At 35.5% G+C, this 17836-nt stretch overlaps 3 protein-coding genes across 7 annotated transcripts; 1 reads left to right on the top strand and 2 right to left on the bottom strand.

Annotated features, from left to right (window-relative positions):
- Nucleotides 1-508: 508 nt before the first annotated feature.
- Nucleotides 509-2934, bottom strand: LOC141595777 (photosynthetic NDH subunit of subcomplex B 3, chloroplastic). 2 transcript variants are annotated; one of them, XM_074415745.1, is made up of 6 exons: nt 2671-2933; nt 2372-2485; nt 2217-2270; nt 2084-2146; nt 1905-1967; nt 509-722 (listed from the first exon to the last, which is right to left on the bottom strand). In XM_074415745.1, the coding sequence occupies exons 1-6, from the start codon at nt 2872-2874 to the stop codon at nt 687-689; spliced, it is 534 nt and encodes a 177-aa protein (XP_074271846.1). In that variant the 5' UTR covers nt 2875-2933; the 3' UTR covers nt 509-686. The 2 variants fall into 2 exon arrangements, with proteins under 2 accessions (XP_074271846.1, XP_074271854.1); XM_074415753.1 differs by lacking the exon at nt 2217-2270 and having other exon boundaries at nt 2671-2934.
- A 1947-nt stretch (nt 2935-4881) lies between these two features.
- Nucleotides 4882-7321, top strand: LOC141595771 (gibberellin 3-beta-dioxygenase 1-like). Its single transcript, XM_074415739.1, has 2 exons — nt 4882-5404; nt 6459-7321. The coding sequence occupies exons 1-2, from the start codon at nt 4917-4919 to the stop codon at nt 7027-7029; spliced, it is 1059 nt and encodes a 352-aa protein (XP_074271840.1). The 5' UTR covers nt 4882-4916; the 3' UTR covers nt 7030-7321.
- Nucleotides 7322-7587: 266 nt separating this feature from the next.
- On the bottom strand, nt 7588-17836 carry LOC141595754 (transcriptional corepressor LEUNIG). Of its 4 annotated transcripts, none has more exons than XM_074415720.1 (18): nt 17638-17836; nt 17018-17115; nt 16807-16916; nt 15336-15806; nt 15135-15220; nt 13768-13846; nt 13597-13672; nt 13389-13438; nt 12258-12572; nt 11392-11604; nt 10426-10671; nt 9720-9837; nt 9406-9515; nt 9162-9311; nt 8758-8913; nt 8556-8672; nt 8176-8382; nt 7588-7936 (listed from the first exon to the last, which is right to left on the bottom strand). In XM_074415720.1, exons 1-18 carry the CDS (start codon nt 17667-17669, stop codon nt 7793-7795), a joined length of 2778 nt encoding a protein of 925 aa, XP_074271821.1. In that variant the 5' UTR covers nt 17670-17836; the 3' UTR covers nt 7588-7792. The 4 variants fall into 4 exon arrangements, with proteins under 4 accessions (XP_074271821.1, XP_074271824.1, XP_074271827.1 ...); XM_074415723.1 differs by having other exon boundaries at nt 10426-10656; nt 17638-17794; XM_074415726.1 differs by having other exon boundaries at nt 16828-16916; nt 17638-17794.

Raw genomic sequence — 17836 nt, 5'->3', positions numbered from 1 at the left:
GGATACCATACTCAATTCAAAAAAGCTGAATATATGTTTTTAGGGCACATGTTAGAAAAAACATATCTCTAATTCATATAATCAAAATATAATGTAATTTATTTGTTTGTAAGAGGACCAAAAATAGTGTTTTGTTATCGTTTTTATTAACATAAATGATTTTTAATTATTACCAATTTAACTTACCAACTTATTTTTTATTTTTATTTTAAAGGTTTGTTGTCAACCAATGATATTGTATACGGTATTTGAATAGATTACTTATTAAGATTATTGAGACAACTATATATGTCCGTCTCATGGTCATGTTCTAAATTTCGATCATACAAACCACAATTTTCCGTTGTATGCATATCGTATTAGATAATTTAGATAACAAGTATTGGATTTAGAGATATTTATCTAAAACGTCCGATATCGTGCCTTAATAACAATACTCATTAAAATCATCATGATTATTTGCCTTAAATGTACTTAAAATAGAAAAATTGTGTAAATCATATGATGAAATCACAAATAAAATTATATTTTAAATCACATGACATAATTATGATGTCATTAGTTTAACACAACCAAAGAAACTATGTGAGAATTTGAACTTTATTTACTTATAACTTGAGTTATTGTCGATTTTGCAATCAGAACTAACTCAAGTTTGTTGAGTTTGCAATAAGAACTATTTTGAGTTATTTCTTCCATTGAGGCAGCCTTTGAACTACAACCTGCAATTTAACCACATAACCATTAGCAAATGACATCTACTCAAGTAGTCAAATATACACAAAACACAATTTTTCTATTTTAAGTACATTAAACAAGAAACTTCAATACTTCATAGCAAGGAGGTCTTAATAAGTCCTAACATAATGATTAAGACGGAGGAGTTATCATGACAATAGATTACGAGTTCGAATCCCCCTCCTTCTATATATATTGTAGGGGCCTTAGGCCTCATTAGACAAAAAACTTCATTATCTCATTCTCCCCTTAATCATACAGGAGGTCGAACCTCTATTAGAACATTTTTATTAAACTATTTGTACTTAAAAACCAGTTCAACAACAAGAAAAAGTTTAAATACGGAGCCTCAAATGGCCTAGGTAGCACGGACACTCTTCCTAATCGGCCTTCCCGTGTCGGACACCTCTAAAGCCGTGTCTAACTTTCATCTTTTATTTGGGCACGTGTCCGACATGTGTCCATGGTATTTTGAGCCGTGTCCATGGTATTTGGACACACATTCAAACGGAATCAATTTGAATTTAAGTTAAATAGCTTGGATTGTTATATGGTTAAATTTGGTGGGGAAATATGTTGAATTGAGGGCAACTGATATTCTTGAGACGAGTAATGAGATTTCGAAACAGACTGATTATAAGTTGGATTTTGGTTTTGTAAATGAGAATGAGTTATAATTAACCTCAAATTTTACCTTCACTTGTTTAAATTTAATATCAGATACTTTTTCAAAAATAAAATCACACATATATAACTATAAAATATATATTTTATTAAATTTAAATAACGTGTCTCGTGTCCTAAATTTCATGGGATGCCGTGTCTCGTGTCCGTGTCTGTGTCCGTGTCCGTGCTAATGGCAAGGAAGTTTTTATCCGCAGTTTCTACTCTGCAAGAGTCTATCTGTTAGTCCCCACCTCCACACTTAGGATGTCCTCAAATGGCAAGGCTATCCGAAGTGTTACTATTCGGCGTATTATTTTTACTTGGTTATCTTTATTAGCCCGTGCCCTTCTTCTATACTTAAAAAAGCACCAAAAATCTTTGAATTGATTTAAAAATACAAAGCGTCTTGCTTGTAACATGGTTTACAATTAACAAAAGATTAACAAAAGAGAATGCGGCATAATTATTTGGACAAACGATTTTATGAAATAACAACATACCTTGCCCGAATTTTGTTTATTCCCAACAATAGTTTGACAAGCTAACCTCCATGATTCTGGTTTCTGTAAATTAAAATCATGTATGAAATCATATGTCCAACCACTAAGACCGTTTCTCTTAAGAATTGTGCCAACTTATAAGAGGCACAACTAATGATTGTGTTAATAAAGTTGCTTGCCTTCTTTAGATATCGAAGCTCTGTATTTGTTCTTTCATTCAGGAGATCTTTCCCTTCAAGAATCTGCAGATTAATTTGTTGTCAAATTTTCTATATACACACAAATTCTTGTTTAAGATGGAAATATCCGTACCTCAACAATACAAGTACCACAACTTCCGCCACCACCACAGTTCATTACTTTTCCCTGATACGTACATTTTTGAATTATAAGTTACGCATTAGAAAATGAAAAACCGTTAACTAAATACAGTATTAATTTTCAAGTTTAAAAATTAAATGACTTACATAGGTGGCATACAAGTCAATCTTGTTATCCAACATTATATTCCTCAGCAATTTATCACCACTCACTGCTTTTGCATTATCAACCGGATACAATCCATCATTTCCCGCTTTCGGCTATTACAAAACAAACATTTAACAAAATTAGAAATACTAAAAATATGCTTCTCAAAACTGATCGAGCTTAAAAATAACAGCTAGTCTCTCTTAAGACGGATGGATATATTCGTCAAAAACATCTTAAAGTTCCAAAACATGAAATAGTTGGAAATAATTGGAGAATTAGTAAGTTTGTAGAGTACCCCAACAAACTCAAGTTCAATCTCGGGCTTTTGGAGTTCCGAAGCTGGCGATTCGGATGAGACCGATGCAAAGGAGACAGAGGAAGATTTTCTGTTAAAGGGAAATAAAAAGGGTGGGATATAAGTAGTTTGGGAATTAGTAATGGAGGTTGATTGAGCCTGAAAAATGGTGGATGGTGAAATGGGTAGAATAGGTGCGCTCATGTCTTCTGTTTGTAAGGCCTACCTTTATGCTACCAGCCTACCACTATGTTGCTTTGAGCTTGGTTATTTATTTGTATGGCTTGTGGCTTTGTGGTGGTCATTGTGTTGTATGTGTAACACACTACTACACTAGCTACCACAAGATACCTTCTACTTATTTCTAGGCGTGTGTCTTGTGGCTTGTAGCTAGACTTGGCAAAGTTGATGCGATACGAATGACTCGACTTGATAAGGTTGACCTGAGATTCAAAAGTGACCTTAACTTAATTGCTTGATCCGAAACCCGAACTGACCCGATTCGAACTAGATCCAACCCGAATTTTGATTTAACCCGACCCATAACTGACCCGATCCAAAATGACCAAACGACAAATTAATACTAAGTCATATTAATTTATATACATCAAAATAAAGTTCTGCTCCCTCCCATCCAAACCAAAGGTAACACTTGTTTTTTGGCACTATTCATGGTTGTAGGGAATCTTCGATATTATTCTTAATCTATAAGACAAAATATAGTCATGTGAGATCTTGTTTGATTTATCGTCATGAATTCTATAAGAATATCAAATTTTTATAATTTTTAATAATGTATAACTAAAGATATTCACGTTGCAAAACATGTCTAGGCAAGTGTGATAAAACAATTATTAGCCTTTGGTTTGGATGGGAGGGAGTATTAGATAGAATCGTCCCTAATAAATAGTTAAATTTGCAAAATAGTACTCCGTATTTCTTTATCAAAAATAGTAATAACTAAATGTTTTAACAATTAACCCGGAAGCGACCCGACCCAACAAGACCCATACCCGAAAGTGACCCGACTCGAAGTAACCCGATAACAGGTCACCCAAAGTTGACCCGAAACCCGAAATATAGTAGATTTCCTTTCAAACGGTCTCTCATTATATATTCTGTTGAGATCTTTTTTTAAATTTGAATTAAATTTGATATCAAAAGTAATAAAATGGATACATATAACAAGAAAAGATTTATTAATATAATTATCACAATTTACGATAAATTGTATACTCATTAACAAACGTGTATGCATAACAAACGGATTACGAAAGACACTTAAAGGAATAAACAAAATGTGGTCTTTTAATATTTTTGTAAGAAACAATCTCTCACAAGGGTTTGTGATCTAGGAAATACATAACTTATCCGCCTATTATTTAAGAAAATATAGTCTCTTAATATTTTTGTGAAAGATCCTCTTACAAAGTGTGTGATCTAAAAAACATATAACGACTTATCCACCTATTATTTATCAAACGGACTCATAAGTCATAACTATCAATCAAAACTAAATGAGAACTTAAACTATGCACCAACTTAAAAAAAAATCGATTATAAGTAAATTATATTTTTAAAATACCAAGGATCTGCATGCATGTACACGTTCTAAACATGCAAACAAATATGGAGTATTCTAATGTATCAAATATGAAGACACTACATTCGATGTATTATCACGAGTTATATAATTTTTTAGCATTATAATAAAACTTTTGATTTTGTTTTAAAAATTATGAGTTTTTTCTATAAAATTTCAGTTCATTCACTCAAACATTAAGCTCAAAAAATTATAATTTAGCTCAAAAACATTACATATAAACTTAGTTAAATTTGAGTTTTGTTGGAAAAAAATTAAAATCGAACTTATAAACTTTAATAAGCTCATAAAAACTACACATATACTCAAAAAGTAAATAAAGTTTGAGATACATTTGTTCAAAAAACAAATAAAATCTGAGATAATACATACGATGTATGTTCATTTTGCCCAGACACATTTGGTTAAGGATCATCAAGATTTTGGGATTCACTAAAAATATCAACTCCTAATTAAGTTCCATATGTATACAATTGTATGTCTAATCTGTCCCAAATATTCATTGAATAAAATCACTGGTTAAAATGAGATTGTACAGAATTTAAAACAAAATTAAAATCCTAAATAAAAAACACGTTATATATAAACTCAATTATTTTCTTAACAATATATAAATCATTTTCATTGTTTTTAAATTAAAATCATGGGAATTCTTGCAGAAGCTTACACAAAAAATCCTATTGAAAACAAGTTTATTACACCCATAGATTTTAGTTCTATCAAAGATGTTCCTGAATCTCATGTATGGGTTGAAAAAACTACGTCCATTAATCATGACAAACTTAAAAATGTAGAATTAAACTCGATTCCCGTGATCGATCTTAATGATCCTAATGCAATAGATAAAATTTACCATGCATGCAAAAATTGGGGATTTCTTCAAGTAACCAACCATGGAATTTCAAGGGAGATATTGGAAAAACTTGAAACACAAGTTAAGAAATTTTTCAACCTTCCTCATGAAGAAAAGATGAAGGTGTTGAGATCACCCGAGGCGGCCGTCGGCTATGGTAGCCCAAGAATTACACCATTCTTCTCTAAGCTAATGTGGTGTGAAGGTTTTACGATTATGGGAAATTCTTTGTATGATCATGCAAAGGTATTATGGCCTAACGACGACCAAGGGTTTTGGTGAGTTTTATTGCATGTCTACGTTAATTATTATAATTGAAGATAAATAAAATAATTGATATATTATATATAATAGTTTACTTATAGAGAAAATAAATTAACCTTTTCAAATTTTAAAAGTATTATTTTTTTAGGGGAAATATTAATTCGTCCCTAATTTGATTATAAGACGCTTCTGCATAGCCTCTATTACATCGCTAGCTGCTTATTCACATCGTCTTTCGCGTGGGGATCTTTGAATCTCACAAAGTTTTGAGAACAATTATATTAAACATAAAATGTCCTTAACAATCACTATTTTTGTTGTGATAATTCATATGTACTCCATGTTATAATACTGTACATATACATACTATAAGGATTAGTTGATTTGCTAGATAAATGTTTAAATGATATAATTGTGACGGAGGAAATTAGACCTCATAAGTCCAAGAGGTTAATATATTGATTAATTACTTTTATGTACTACTTATAACCTTGGTAGCACCAAACGAACACGGATACGACCTGGACACGTTTCACAACATCACATGAAATTTAGGACACGGAACAAGTTATTTAAATTTAATACAATTTAGATTTTATAGTTATAATTAATGTACCATTTTATTTTTGTAAATGTATTTGATATTAAATTAAATTTAAATAATTGAGGGTAAAATTGACTTTGACTATAACTTAATCACAGTCCTCACTCAAACCCGTATTCTAATCAATCTCTTTCTATCTTTAGATATCTCCTTCCTCATTTATAGGTATCACGAGGCTCCAGCGGTGGATCTACTAACAACATTTCGGGGTGCGCGGACATCGGAAACAAAATTTTTTTTTGCGTATTTTGTCTAATTTCCAGTCTAAAAAAATAAATTTATAACTTTTTTATGTGTATATAGATTTTAAATATTAATCAAGACACGAGAATTTTTTTTTTCTGGATTCGCTATTGTGAGGCTCCGACACATTTAGGCGTGTTTGTGTGTGTCCAACGAGTCTACTATTACAAATTTTACCTCGTCTTATACAAACTAATTGTTTATCATTTTTTTTTTTTCAGCGACGTAATGAAGGAATATCAAACACAAATGAAGGCCTTATCGGAAAAATTGTTGAACCTAATACTCAAATCACTTGAAATACCCGAGTCCGAAATGAACTGGGTCAATCAAGACACCGAAAATATATCCGCGGCCTTACAACTGAACTCGTATCCAACATGTCCAAACCCGACTCAAACAATGGGGTTAGCTGAACACACAGATTCCTTCCTCTTCACCATTCTCCACCAAAGCGGCGATACAAGCGGGCTACAAGTACTAAAAGAAGGGCTGGGCTGGGTTTCAGTCGACCCGGTTCCGGGTGCCTTAGTTGTAAATTCAGGAGACCTACTAAACATAATTTCAAATGGAAGGTTTCCTAGTGTGGTTCATAGGGCAATGCCAAACAATGAGAAGCACAGGATTTCAGTTGCTTACTTTTATGGGCCTCCATTGGGCTTTCAGGTTTCTCCTTATGTGGGCTACTTTGGTTGTGAAGGCCCATGTTTCAAGTCTTTGACAGTCCAGGAATATGTGGGCATTAAGTCCAAGCTTCTTGAATCTGCACTCTCCTCTATAAGGATTGCTTGATTTGCTAGATAAATGTTCAAATGATACTACTACTCCCTCCGTCCCAGTCAATAATTTACACTTGCTCTATTTCAAGATAAAGTAAGTGTAAACTAATCATCGAGACAAAGGGAGTAAATGATATTGTTATGTTATATGTTATCGACTCAAACTTTGCTAATCAATAAAAGCTTGCAAAAGATTGTATCAAGAACGAATTTTAAACTCGTGCATTATGCGAGTATGTTTTCAAAATCTGGAATATTGTATCTTTTGAAACAATTCTAATTTTCGCTATTCCTTGATACGAGTATGCTTTGGTTACCATTTAGATTATTCATACCGGGTTTGTTCGGTTACCAATTCAGATATTTTCGATCGATTTTTTTTGCCAGTTAATCATAATTTGACGGGAGAATTATTAATAGAATATGACCTAGGGAGGTAATATGCATTGTCCAGCGAAAGAGATGGATAACTTTCAGCTCATCTTCATCTCTTTACTTATCCACCACCACCGCTACCGCTATCTCCGTCTTTCATTGGTATTAACAACAAATCCCAATAAGAGAGCGGCAATTTCTAGAAGTCGTCATTTTATAAGAGATGATCCAGAGCAAGTCCATCTGAATTAGGTGATGCATCTTAGCATTCATGAACGAGAAAACATGATGCACCTCATACGGGTTAGTTTGAGTTAAAAGTCTAATAACACGGAGCTACAGACAGGTTCAGAAAGTAAACCTTGCGATTATGCTTAAGTTAAAGCCCAATAAGAAAGAGACTACTTCCAGAGCTTGACGATCTTGTCATGACTAGCCGAGGCTACAAGCCCAGTTGCGCTAGACACGGACAAAGCTGCAATAAGACCGTCGTGTGCTGATAGAGTCATTGTCTTGTTTTCCGTCATGTTCCAAAGCTCCATTGACTGTCAGTTCAACAGATATATCAATTACATTTTCTGGGTCCTTGGCTCTGATGAAAATGGAATTTAAGTAAAATCTATCGCTTTTATCGGTAATGTTTTCATACTTAATGAGGCAGAGATTCACTATGATTTATCTGATTTTGAATCGGATAACAACTCGAATATTAGAAATGTAGCGACAATTATAAGACGAGTAAATCAAGTATAAATAAGGCAAAGCGAGAAACGCAGCAACTTGCCTGGTAACAGCCAATGACCAATAAAGAAGTGTAAGAGGGATGGAAAGCACATGAGTAGAATTTGTTTCCATTGCAGCTAAGCTCGTGCACACATTCACCTCCGTTCCCTAAACCGAGACTCCATACTCTGACTGAGTCCTCGCTAACTGAAGCCAAAAACTCACCGCAAGGATCCCAACATACCGAATGGATCTGCTTTGTGTGCCCCTGTGAACAAAAAAAAAGATAAAAGTTGTGGTTCAGAGGTTAGAGCTCATGTATGCACATATAGCTTAAAAAAGGGAAGAAAAAAAAATAAAGGAGGATCCGCAACACTCAGAAGCATCGGAAGTATCATTGCTTTGGCTAGATGATGAAAAAAGGCATGCTATGCTATGAACCTGTAATCTGTGAAGGCATGCTTGGGTTTCCACATCAAGTATAGATATGACATTCTCTGCAGCCGCAGCAAGAAACCTTCCATGGCGTGGCTGGAATCTCACTTGTGTGTTGCCACCCTACACAACAGCAATGAAGCCATAGTCCCAAAATGGATTTAGATAATTAAACTAGCCACACAAGGGTAGAGCGCACTATTCTCACCTTAAAGACCCTGGCACAGCTTCCATTGTTGACGCTCCAATAACGAATTTCACCATCACCATCACAAGAACAGATGAGATCATCTTTATTGGGATGAAAATCTAATGACATCACCGTGGCAGAATGTCCCATAAAGTTACGGATAGAATAGCCAGGCTGCAAATTTCATAATTCCAAGTTTATATAAAGCAAGAAAGGACAGCAGAAAATTACATTCTCCAAAAGAAATACATCAGAGAAATTATATGTGCAAATACACGACGCTCAAATGTCAAGTTATGAGAACCAGAAACAAAGGACACATCAACTGACAGCTGTTGTCGGACAATGATTAAAATACCAATTGTGAGACAAAATGATAGGAAGGGCCATCTAGTTTTCCAAAAAAAAGACATGTTACTTACATTCTCTGCATCCCAGACTCTTACGGATTTATCAAACGAGGAAGTTGCCAAACGAGACATGCTAGGGCTGAAGCGAACATCAGTTATCAAGTTTGTATGTTCATCAAGAGTACTTTTGGGCTTTAATGAATCGGTATGCCATAACACAGCCTGCATAACCATTGTAAGAAAAATATACAACATTTAGGCAGGAAACATATTTGAAACTTTTGCACCCTCTTTTGTTCAAACATTTAAATACAACCTTTTTATCATGACCGCCTGTGGCGAGAAGCTTGCCGTCAGGTGAGAAGTGGCAACAGACTACTTTTCCAGAGCTTGCTCGAACAGAACTAACTTCTGTGAAAGTAAATCCTACATAAACGACAATTTCAGATTTAGATTGTGTATCGACAAATCATTAAAACACCTACATTTGGATATCATATTATGCTGTTGATGTACTTCAAGCCCATAATGGTTTATGAATCCCTTTCCTAATGAGAGAAAAAGTGTACTTGTGCACCTAGGTTACCATATTGCTCAAATTAGGACTTAGAATTGTTGGTTTTAACACACCTTTGCTTAGGTCCATAGTACGACCAACTGGATCTCTGGGGTCCGCATCGTCATGCGATAAAAATGACTCTACATTATCATCCAAGGATCCATCCTCAACAAAACGCTCCACATCAGCCTGAAACTCCAAGTTTTTGTCATCTTAGTGCTGGCATGTAATGCCCATGAGAAGCTGTGCAAAACTGTAATGCTACGTCCTACGTAGCTACATCCAAAATTAATTGTCCGCATTACACTTTGATAGTCAACCGGCCATGTTACTCAGACTCACAGACATGGTGTCGGGTGCAACACGGTACGTGCATGCTACACCGCTTTGAAAATTAAGCAACATGTGGATACAGTCAAACAAGTTTCTAGACCAATTAGTAGATGCTTCACTTAGCCACTGTGGAGATGCAAATAAAACATTTGTCGCGTTTTATTAATCAAAACAACAATTTCATAGTTTCGATTTTAAAAGATTGTACTCCCTCTATATCACTAGATATGAATATATGATGCCCATGCCCCATATGATATTATTTTCTTAGGAGGAAAAAGTCAACAGGGACTATTAGGCTAATTGAGCGGGATATAGGGAGTACGTATATTTATACTGTGAGGAAATCAGTAAACATGGACATCATTCGACCAAATTCAAATGGGGACTAATAAAGGAGATGAGAGGAGAACATAATATTTTTGTAAGAAAATGTTTGCTCACCAGCTGATTTGAGGGTGATGCAAGGGCCCCCGTAGTATCAGTGCCAAACATAAGTGGTGGCTTTGAGGTACCGCCGCCATGAGAGAAAGAGGGCATTGACATGACATCTCCTGGTGTGTGAGTCGAGGGTGTTGATGGAGCAGAACTTGGAGAAGGGCCAGCTGTATTGGCTGTTCCTGAACTATTGGCAGGTCCAGAAGATGATATAGGCTGCTTTCTCTTCCTCCCATTCTGGTGTTTTGAAGCCTTCATGCAGTGAGGTAGCTTTAGGAACGTAAACATTTTACAAAAGAGCTCATAAATGCTTTATGAAATGGCCTTATAGGCCTTTTTCAACTTTAGCAAAACAATTCTGAAGACGTTATTTGAAATCCTTATTTAAAACAAAATGCAAGTCCTACAATACTTTTAGAAGGAACAAACTCCTAAAATTGAAGGGAAAGGCCAGTTTTGGCACTGCGGTATTATGTCTTACAAGTGGCCTATGGTAAAACAAGGACAACATAAATGAAACGCCGGGAGTATTACATCTACGTGGTAAAAAGGACACTAAAATAGTTGGACAATCATCACTTTCATAACCATGTTATCAACAGAGAAACTTACACTGAAACGTAATATTGCAAGAACATATATGAGGGAAACAATGTACATGACTGCATATTTAACGTCCACAGAATTGAACTACTGATTCATTCACATGTGTCTGGGTGTATTTCGGGGAATTTTGACCAAATAAGCTAGTAGTTGAGGCTCTTAGTCTCATTTTGATTCATATTCCATGCAGAACTAAAATTGGGTAATAATACTTCGGCATTATTCTTTGTTTTAAGGCCGTGAGCAGTTTACAGTTCTTAGGGCCCACCTCTTTTCACTAGTTACGTCTACTCTTACCAACAGCTTCCAAATCAAAACACAAAATGGCATCAAATCAGAATAGACGAGGGAAACTATTTCTAAATAGACCTGATCATTTCCCCGAAAAGAATTTGACATGTTTCCATCCATTGAGATGCTGTTAGTTCCACCAAGCTTATCTGCCTGAAGGAGACTGTGATTTGAAACTTGTGGAGGCTGACCGGGCATCGATAGGCCATTCTGCTGAAGTTGCTGAATCTGATGCTGAGGGTGCGGGACTTGTTGATGTTGTTGCTGCTGCTGAAGCTGAGCCATTTTCATCTGAAAATATAATTAACAGCCGAGAAGTTGCATTCAATTATTCTTAAAAAAGCTACTTTATAAATGATCTTTAAACAGTAAATCAACAGTAGCGCACGAAAACAGCAAGTCGTTATGTAGTTTGTCAGCTTAAGTTCTGTATTTCTGATTGCTACATTACTATATCTATAGTTCTGTAGGTAGAGGTATGTCGTCGTCATTTCCAGATAGAAGCTTTTATCTACTTAACATGAAAAATAAATGTCACATCAATAGGCGTGGACACTAATCATTTAATTTACACGAAATTGAAAAAAAAAGTATTGACTCAATTTTCACAAGTATTCAAAAGCATGTCCTTTTTCTCATACAGTTTAACAATAAGTAACTGCATCTCAATTAGATTGTGAATCTGAAGTTTATTGTGTTCCTCTTTTTTTACGAACATTAGTCAGATTTAGAATCTCGAGATTCACTTTTTTGCTATAAGTACTTTGCTAGGCCTAATTGTTTGTAGTAATACTCCATCCTGGAGGAGACAAGGGTAAGAGACGTGTCGGATCAATTTTGCTAGGTCTAATTGTTTGTAGTAATAGTACTTGTGCGAAACTTCGAAACGAGCTTGAGTGGAACAAAAAAAAATTAAAAGCAAGGTTATTAACAGAAATTCACACCTTCATCAACATATCAGCATCTCCACGAGGTAAAACATGACAACCACCTTGTAAGGGTGATCCAACATTTGAGACCATATCCCCAATAGAGTTCGGAATCCCCTCCTTCCCGAGACTCATACTCCGATTACTCATCAGCATTCTGAGTCGTCTGTTTTCTATATCATTTGCAGATGCAGAAGTCAAATTTTGCTGGGCAAGAAGCAATTGCTGCTGATGTTGTGGGGACAGCATCTGAATTTGATGAAATGGCTGAGAAGCCTGCATGAAAGATTTTTGTTGCTGAAGTAGTCCAGACCTAAGCTGCTCTAATCCCTATCAACAACCAGCAGGAAATAAGTAAATATTTACCATTTAGTTTTATACTAGCTCCATCTCAAAAATTATTGTCCCATTCATCTTCGGTGGTCAATTAACGTCAAAGTTGACCTAAATTTCTCCAAGTATAGTATATGTAACGATACAGTATTGTGAGGTTTGATTTATCAAAATATTTTCATCATCTATTTTCCAAGATGTCACTACTGAATATTGTGAGAACATATTGGTCAAAGTCAACATTTTTTTACCACCAATGTCAAATGAGGACAATATAAATTGGAGGGGATAACAAAGGTACTACCAGACCTGAAACTGAAAGTGTAATAACTACAGTAATACATACATTTACTGTCGCAGTTCATACAACAAAACTGAGTATATGCCCAATTTAGGTAAGGTCTGCCTGTCTAGGAAACGGCCACAATATACAGTCTGAACCTCTTAACTAGTTTGTACACGGTAGAAAACGCATTTGATAGCAAAAACAATCACACAAATCTGAAAATTTACTTGCAGTAATAACAGCATATTAACAAAACTATAGAACTTTATAAAAATACGAACAAGGACTTTGGAGATTGATTCGATTTTTAAATAGTTAACTTATAGTTTCAGAAGTATAGGAGTACATACATTATACAACTTGTGTCATGAGAGTATTGATTAAATGTAAAACACATTTTTTTCTCAACACTAAAGAGTATGGGCCACTAACAAGAATTAGAATTACCAAAATTTTCAAAAGTTAATAGGTAAAAAAATCAGACAATACAAGACAGTACAATTATTTGAAAAGTAAAAGAGACTTACTGTGAGTGGCCATCCTTTCAAGGTTAAATTATTACTACCTTGATTTGAACCTGGCGCAAAAGAAAAAAATGCAGCATGTCAATAGCAAAAATCATGGTCTGAGACTCCCAAGATTAATTAGAAACTTCTGCTCTAAATTATCCGCAGCCCTATGTATGCCAAAATCAGACGGAGTTTTAGATTAGCCTCAACATATTTAAAGAGGTACCAGGAAGGCCAATCAATGATGCTTCAGGCCCAGCAGCTCGGGGGTTCAAAGCTGAATTCATCTCTGTCTTCAAATCCTGATCATAGAGAACAATGCCTGGCCTTGTAAATAAAGTTACAGACATATAGCATCAGATAGAAAGTGAGGAGGAAAATTAATGTAGAGACTTACGGATACAGACCCCGGAAGCTGCTGATTCCGAGGTTGCATTTGCGGAGACATGCCACCAGCTGAACCATGCAACACTTGGCTGAAAAAAGAAAAATACCTCGCTTGCTATCACATGACTACCACAGTTGCTCAAAGCTTAATTTTAATGTTACATTGGTAATAACATGACATCATTGCTAGGTGGTGGTAACCACAAATAACAATGTGACACATGGCAATGAAAAAGTCACAACAAATTAAATTCCTCCAACTCTCCTATATATTCTCGGCGTGCCATGGCCGACACTGGCCTTTCCTTCCAAAATCATCAATGACCCACTAAACTTCTTTCCCCATTTTCCCTTCGTTCGTGTCATTTTGTTTCAGAAATGAGTAGGTTTTATGGGATGGTTTTTTGGCATCGGCCTTTTCTCCGGTGGCTTCACCACCACAGTCAATTGCCACCCTATAGGGAAAAGGTGAACTTTGTCGAGAAAGGATTTAAGAAAGAGATGTGGTCTGAGTTGAAGAAGAATATACAGGACATGGGATGAAATGATATACACAGGATATGGGATATGAAATGTCTTTCTTTTTCTTTGGTTCTATTTTTCTTTGTGGGTGTAAATTTCTCATTGCTTGATATCACCACTTCATTACGCTTACATGGCGTTACCAAAGCAGCACATATGTTTCTGCCTCTAAGGATCGTGCTTAGGGCGGAGTATGGAGCGACGGATATAGGCAGTCTCACCCTTGTGACGGACGACACATACAAGTAATTTCTGAATGACCCATAATGAAAATTACATCAAAATTTGAAGCAAATAACTATTATTCCTTCCCTTCAAATCTAAACATCCCGTCTCACCTTTTTTGTGAGAGGAATTTTGAATTTGTACGGTGATTGGATTTGAAGGGAGGAAGTACTTCGTTATAAAGAAGCACGGACAATTAGTGAGGTATTTTACTTCATTCCGAAGTGAAGAATTATTAGTCTTTGGCTCAATCAAAGTGTAAATAAGAGAAGAGAACAATGTAGTAGTAGCTATAAGGTAAACATATGCTGAAGGTACAGAATAAAGGTCATTCACACTAAAAAGAACATACTAGCCCTCAGAATTCTTTTAAAGCTCCAAATTTCGGGAGTAATGAACAAATCCTAATCCTAAGAAGCTGGGGATATAAGAGAAGCTAGGTTCATAACAAAGTCACGTCAATCTGTTCAGAATCGATGTAAAGACTGTTTCATTCCATTAATGAGGAATATTAGGTAAATAACTAGTCGTGACAAGTTGAGAAATTGTAAGAGAACCTAGATTTGGCGGGCTTTTACCAAGGGGTAAACAAAAAGAGACAGTAACAGTTCCAAACATAATAAGACCTACCCGGAAGGCTGGCCAGAAACAGCTGATTTCAGTAAAGAAGCATGATTCTGATCCAAGAGCTGGTTCATGTTGTCACCAAACCTTTGCTGCAAGGAGTCACTGATAATTAGGATAAAGGATACTCATATCAACTTGGCAAACACAGCTAGAGGATCCTAACCCCATAACAATGAACTAAATGAGTTCAATAAAACCACTTACTTTTAGAGGTGCGTCATCTAATGAGTCTCTTTGCAGTGGCAGTTTCAATCGCTCCTCATACATTTTGGTCGCCATGGCATTTGCAGTTCCAGAAGCTTGTCTAGAAAGAGTATCATTTCCAGGAAGGTCATTACCAGTGCCATTAAGGGGATGGCCACCATCTCTTCTTTGAGTTTGTGTCTGTTGTTGTTGTTGTTGCTGCTGCTGCTGCTGCTGCTGTTGTTGTTGCTGCTGCTGCTGCTGTTGTTGCTGCTGCTGTTGCTGTTGTTGCTGTTGCTGCTGTTGTTGCTGATGTTGCTGTTGTTGCTGCTGCTGGTGTTGCTGTTGTTGTTGTTGTTGCTGCTGCTGCTGTTGCTGTTGTTGCGCATGCCTCTGCAAGATCATTTGTTGCATCTGCAACTGTTGTTGTTGCAGGTTTTGAGGCTGATTATTTTGTGGCTGTTGCTGCTCTCTTGCCTTTAATAACTGAGTCTATTTAATCGAATTCACACCAAAAAAATATTAAAAAAATAGCTCTTAGTGAATTTTTTGACTGGCCATTGATGCAAGTTCTAGTTCTAGGGCATAAAAGATGCATAACAGGAAATGAAAACACGGTAGCCGTAAGAAAGTTACTAAATGAACTGAAAACAAGCGGGCTAAGTGGCATGTTAAAAGATGAAATTCATCAAATACTCGACAGTGAATAACACTATATCGAAGATACACCTAACCAGATAATTAAAATAACATCATTACCCCCCAAGTGCGTCAAAGGGCCTCGCAAATGGGAGGTAAAGAGGATCGAACGTTTGCAACTTTACCCCAACAGTAAGAAACTGTTTCTGGCTGACCCATAATAATATAGCATCAAGAGTTGCATCGAATGACAATATCTCACAATAAATAGCAGCCCTAATAGTTTAGTGAGTCATTTTTCTTTATTCCATAATAAATAAATAAATAAATAAATAAATAAATAACAGTGAGCCTTTTGCTCCATTGGAAATGGAAACAAACAGATGATCGTTGAAGCAACAAACTGAAGGAGGATAGTAATATGATCAACATAGAGCGACAACTAGTTTCTACTTTCTGAGATACAACCTGGATACTATTAGAGGCACATGCAGATACATTTTGTCACGTTACCACAAGCATCAAGAACTTCAACGGTGACAGAGAAGAAAGACTAAGAAAAACAGCACAAAATCTTATATGCCAATAAAAAGTACCATCTAAGTAACACACTCAATTCGCAACCATATATAAATGCATCGCCAGCAATTTACAGGGCTATTTTCTCAGTTTAGTCTCTTAGGTGAATTACTTTGAAGCTTACTCATCTCATACAATACGAACGTCTCATGCAGGTCTTGCTGAAGTTCAAAGGGCATATATATACTTGAACAAAAAAAAGGCTTTTGTTTTGTAATTATCGCAAGATGGCCATATGACAAAACGCAATCACAAGTGCATTCTTAGAACCAACCTCAATATATGAAGCAGCTACCTCAGAATGTTTCTCATTAGTCCGGGCAATGAATATATCCCAAAAAACTGACCACCATTCAAACAGAAATCCACCAGGAGCATCAATAGCTGGAAACAACATATACAAAATTCAATTAAACCCGAAATGCACTAAACAAATATCCGCGCTCCACAAAAATAGTTGGTATATATATAAAAGAGCATCATACCAACAGGGTCAGAAGAGACTTTTCCTTCAGCTTGAAAGGCTTGTGCAGAAGCCTTCAGATCCCTCTTTACTAGGTAATCATGAATATACACATCCAACCTAAATTAATTGAAAATTTACAAACATTACTTTGACATACATAGTTAAAAACACTTAAAAAGTTTACTAATGCTGCAAGTAAATTACAGCTTTAACCTTCAACATTCAACACCACAAAATTAGTGACCAGAAGCCATGCATATGAAAAGACAGCATCTAAGCATCAAGATATGAACAATAACACCAATTCTTATTAAAACCGTCTTAACTTAAGACGACTCTCACCCCCGATTAAAATAGAGGTGGAAATAAAAGGCGGTTTGAGAGGTCTTAAGTTAAGACGGTCTTAAGTAAGACCAACTGAATAACACCAATTGAACTTCTAGCAAACAAAAATTAGCAAAACCAACCCCAAACAGTAAGAGTTGGAACAATCAACAATGTGGTGGAAAAACATGAAGGAAAAAAACTAGATAAACAAAATTAATAAGTACCCAAAAACAAAACCCAATTAATAAAGGGGAAAATGTGATTAAAAGGGTAAAAAGATGAAATCTTTGAGTAAAAAAAAGAGAAACTCACATTTTATCAGCTTCCCAGTTGGTTTGAGACATTGTTTTGATTGAACAGAGAAGAGAAAGCAATGCAATGTCAGTTAGTCATGAAACTGCAATATTTGAGTATTTATTATAAGTTTTATTATTATTACTATTTAATTAATTAATTAATTTAATTACTAGTATATGGATGAACTATCAAGAGGACAGTAGAGAAAATAAGT

Source organism: Silene latifolia, chromosome 1 (assembly GCF_048544455.1).
Source record: "Silene latifolia isolate original U9 population chromosome 1, ASM4854445v1, whole genome shotgun sequence".
NCBI lineage: Eukaryota > Viridiplantae > Streptophyta > Magnoliopsida > Caryophyllales > Caryophyllaceae > Silene > Silene latifolia.
Note: the sequence above shows the minus strand (reverse complement) of the source record. Positions and strands in the feature narration are given on the sequence as shown.

Excerpts from the sequence above, each read along its gene's own strand:
- LOC141595777 (XM_074415745.1), bottom strand. The coding sequence starts at position 2,874 with ATGAGCGCACCTATTCTACCCATTTCACCATCCACCATTTTTCAGGCT. Across the intron at positions 2,271-2,371 it reads TTGACTTGTATGCCACCTAT|GGAAAAGTAATGAACTGTGG; the intron begins GTAAGTCATTTA and ends TGTACGTATCAG. Across the intron at positions 1,968-2,083 it reads AGCTTCGATATCTAAAGAAG|AAACCAGAATCATGGAGGTT; the intron begins GCAAGCAACTTT and ends TTTAATTTACAG.
- LOC141595771 (XM_074415739.1), top strand. The coding sequence starts at position 4,917 with ATGGGAATTCTTGCAGAAGCTTACACAAAAAATCCTATTGAAAACAAG. Across the intron at positions 5,405-6,458 it reads AACGACGACCAAGGGTTTTG|CGACGTAATGAAGGAATATC; the intron begins GTGAGTTTTATT and ends TTTTTTTTTCAG.
- LOC141595754 (XM_074415720.1), bottom strand. The coding sequence starts at position 17,669 with ATGTCTCAAACCAACTGGGAAGCTGATAAAAT. Across the intron at positions 17,116-17,637 it reads AACTGGGAAGCTGATAAAAT|GTTGGATGTGTATATTCATG; the intron begins GTGAGTTTCTCT and ends CAATTAATTTAG. Across the intron at positions 16,917-17,017 it reads AGTCTCTTCTGACCCTGTTG|CTATTGATGCTCCTGGTGGA; the intron begins GTATGATGCTCT and ends TGTTGTTTCCAG.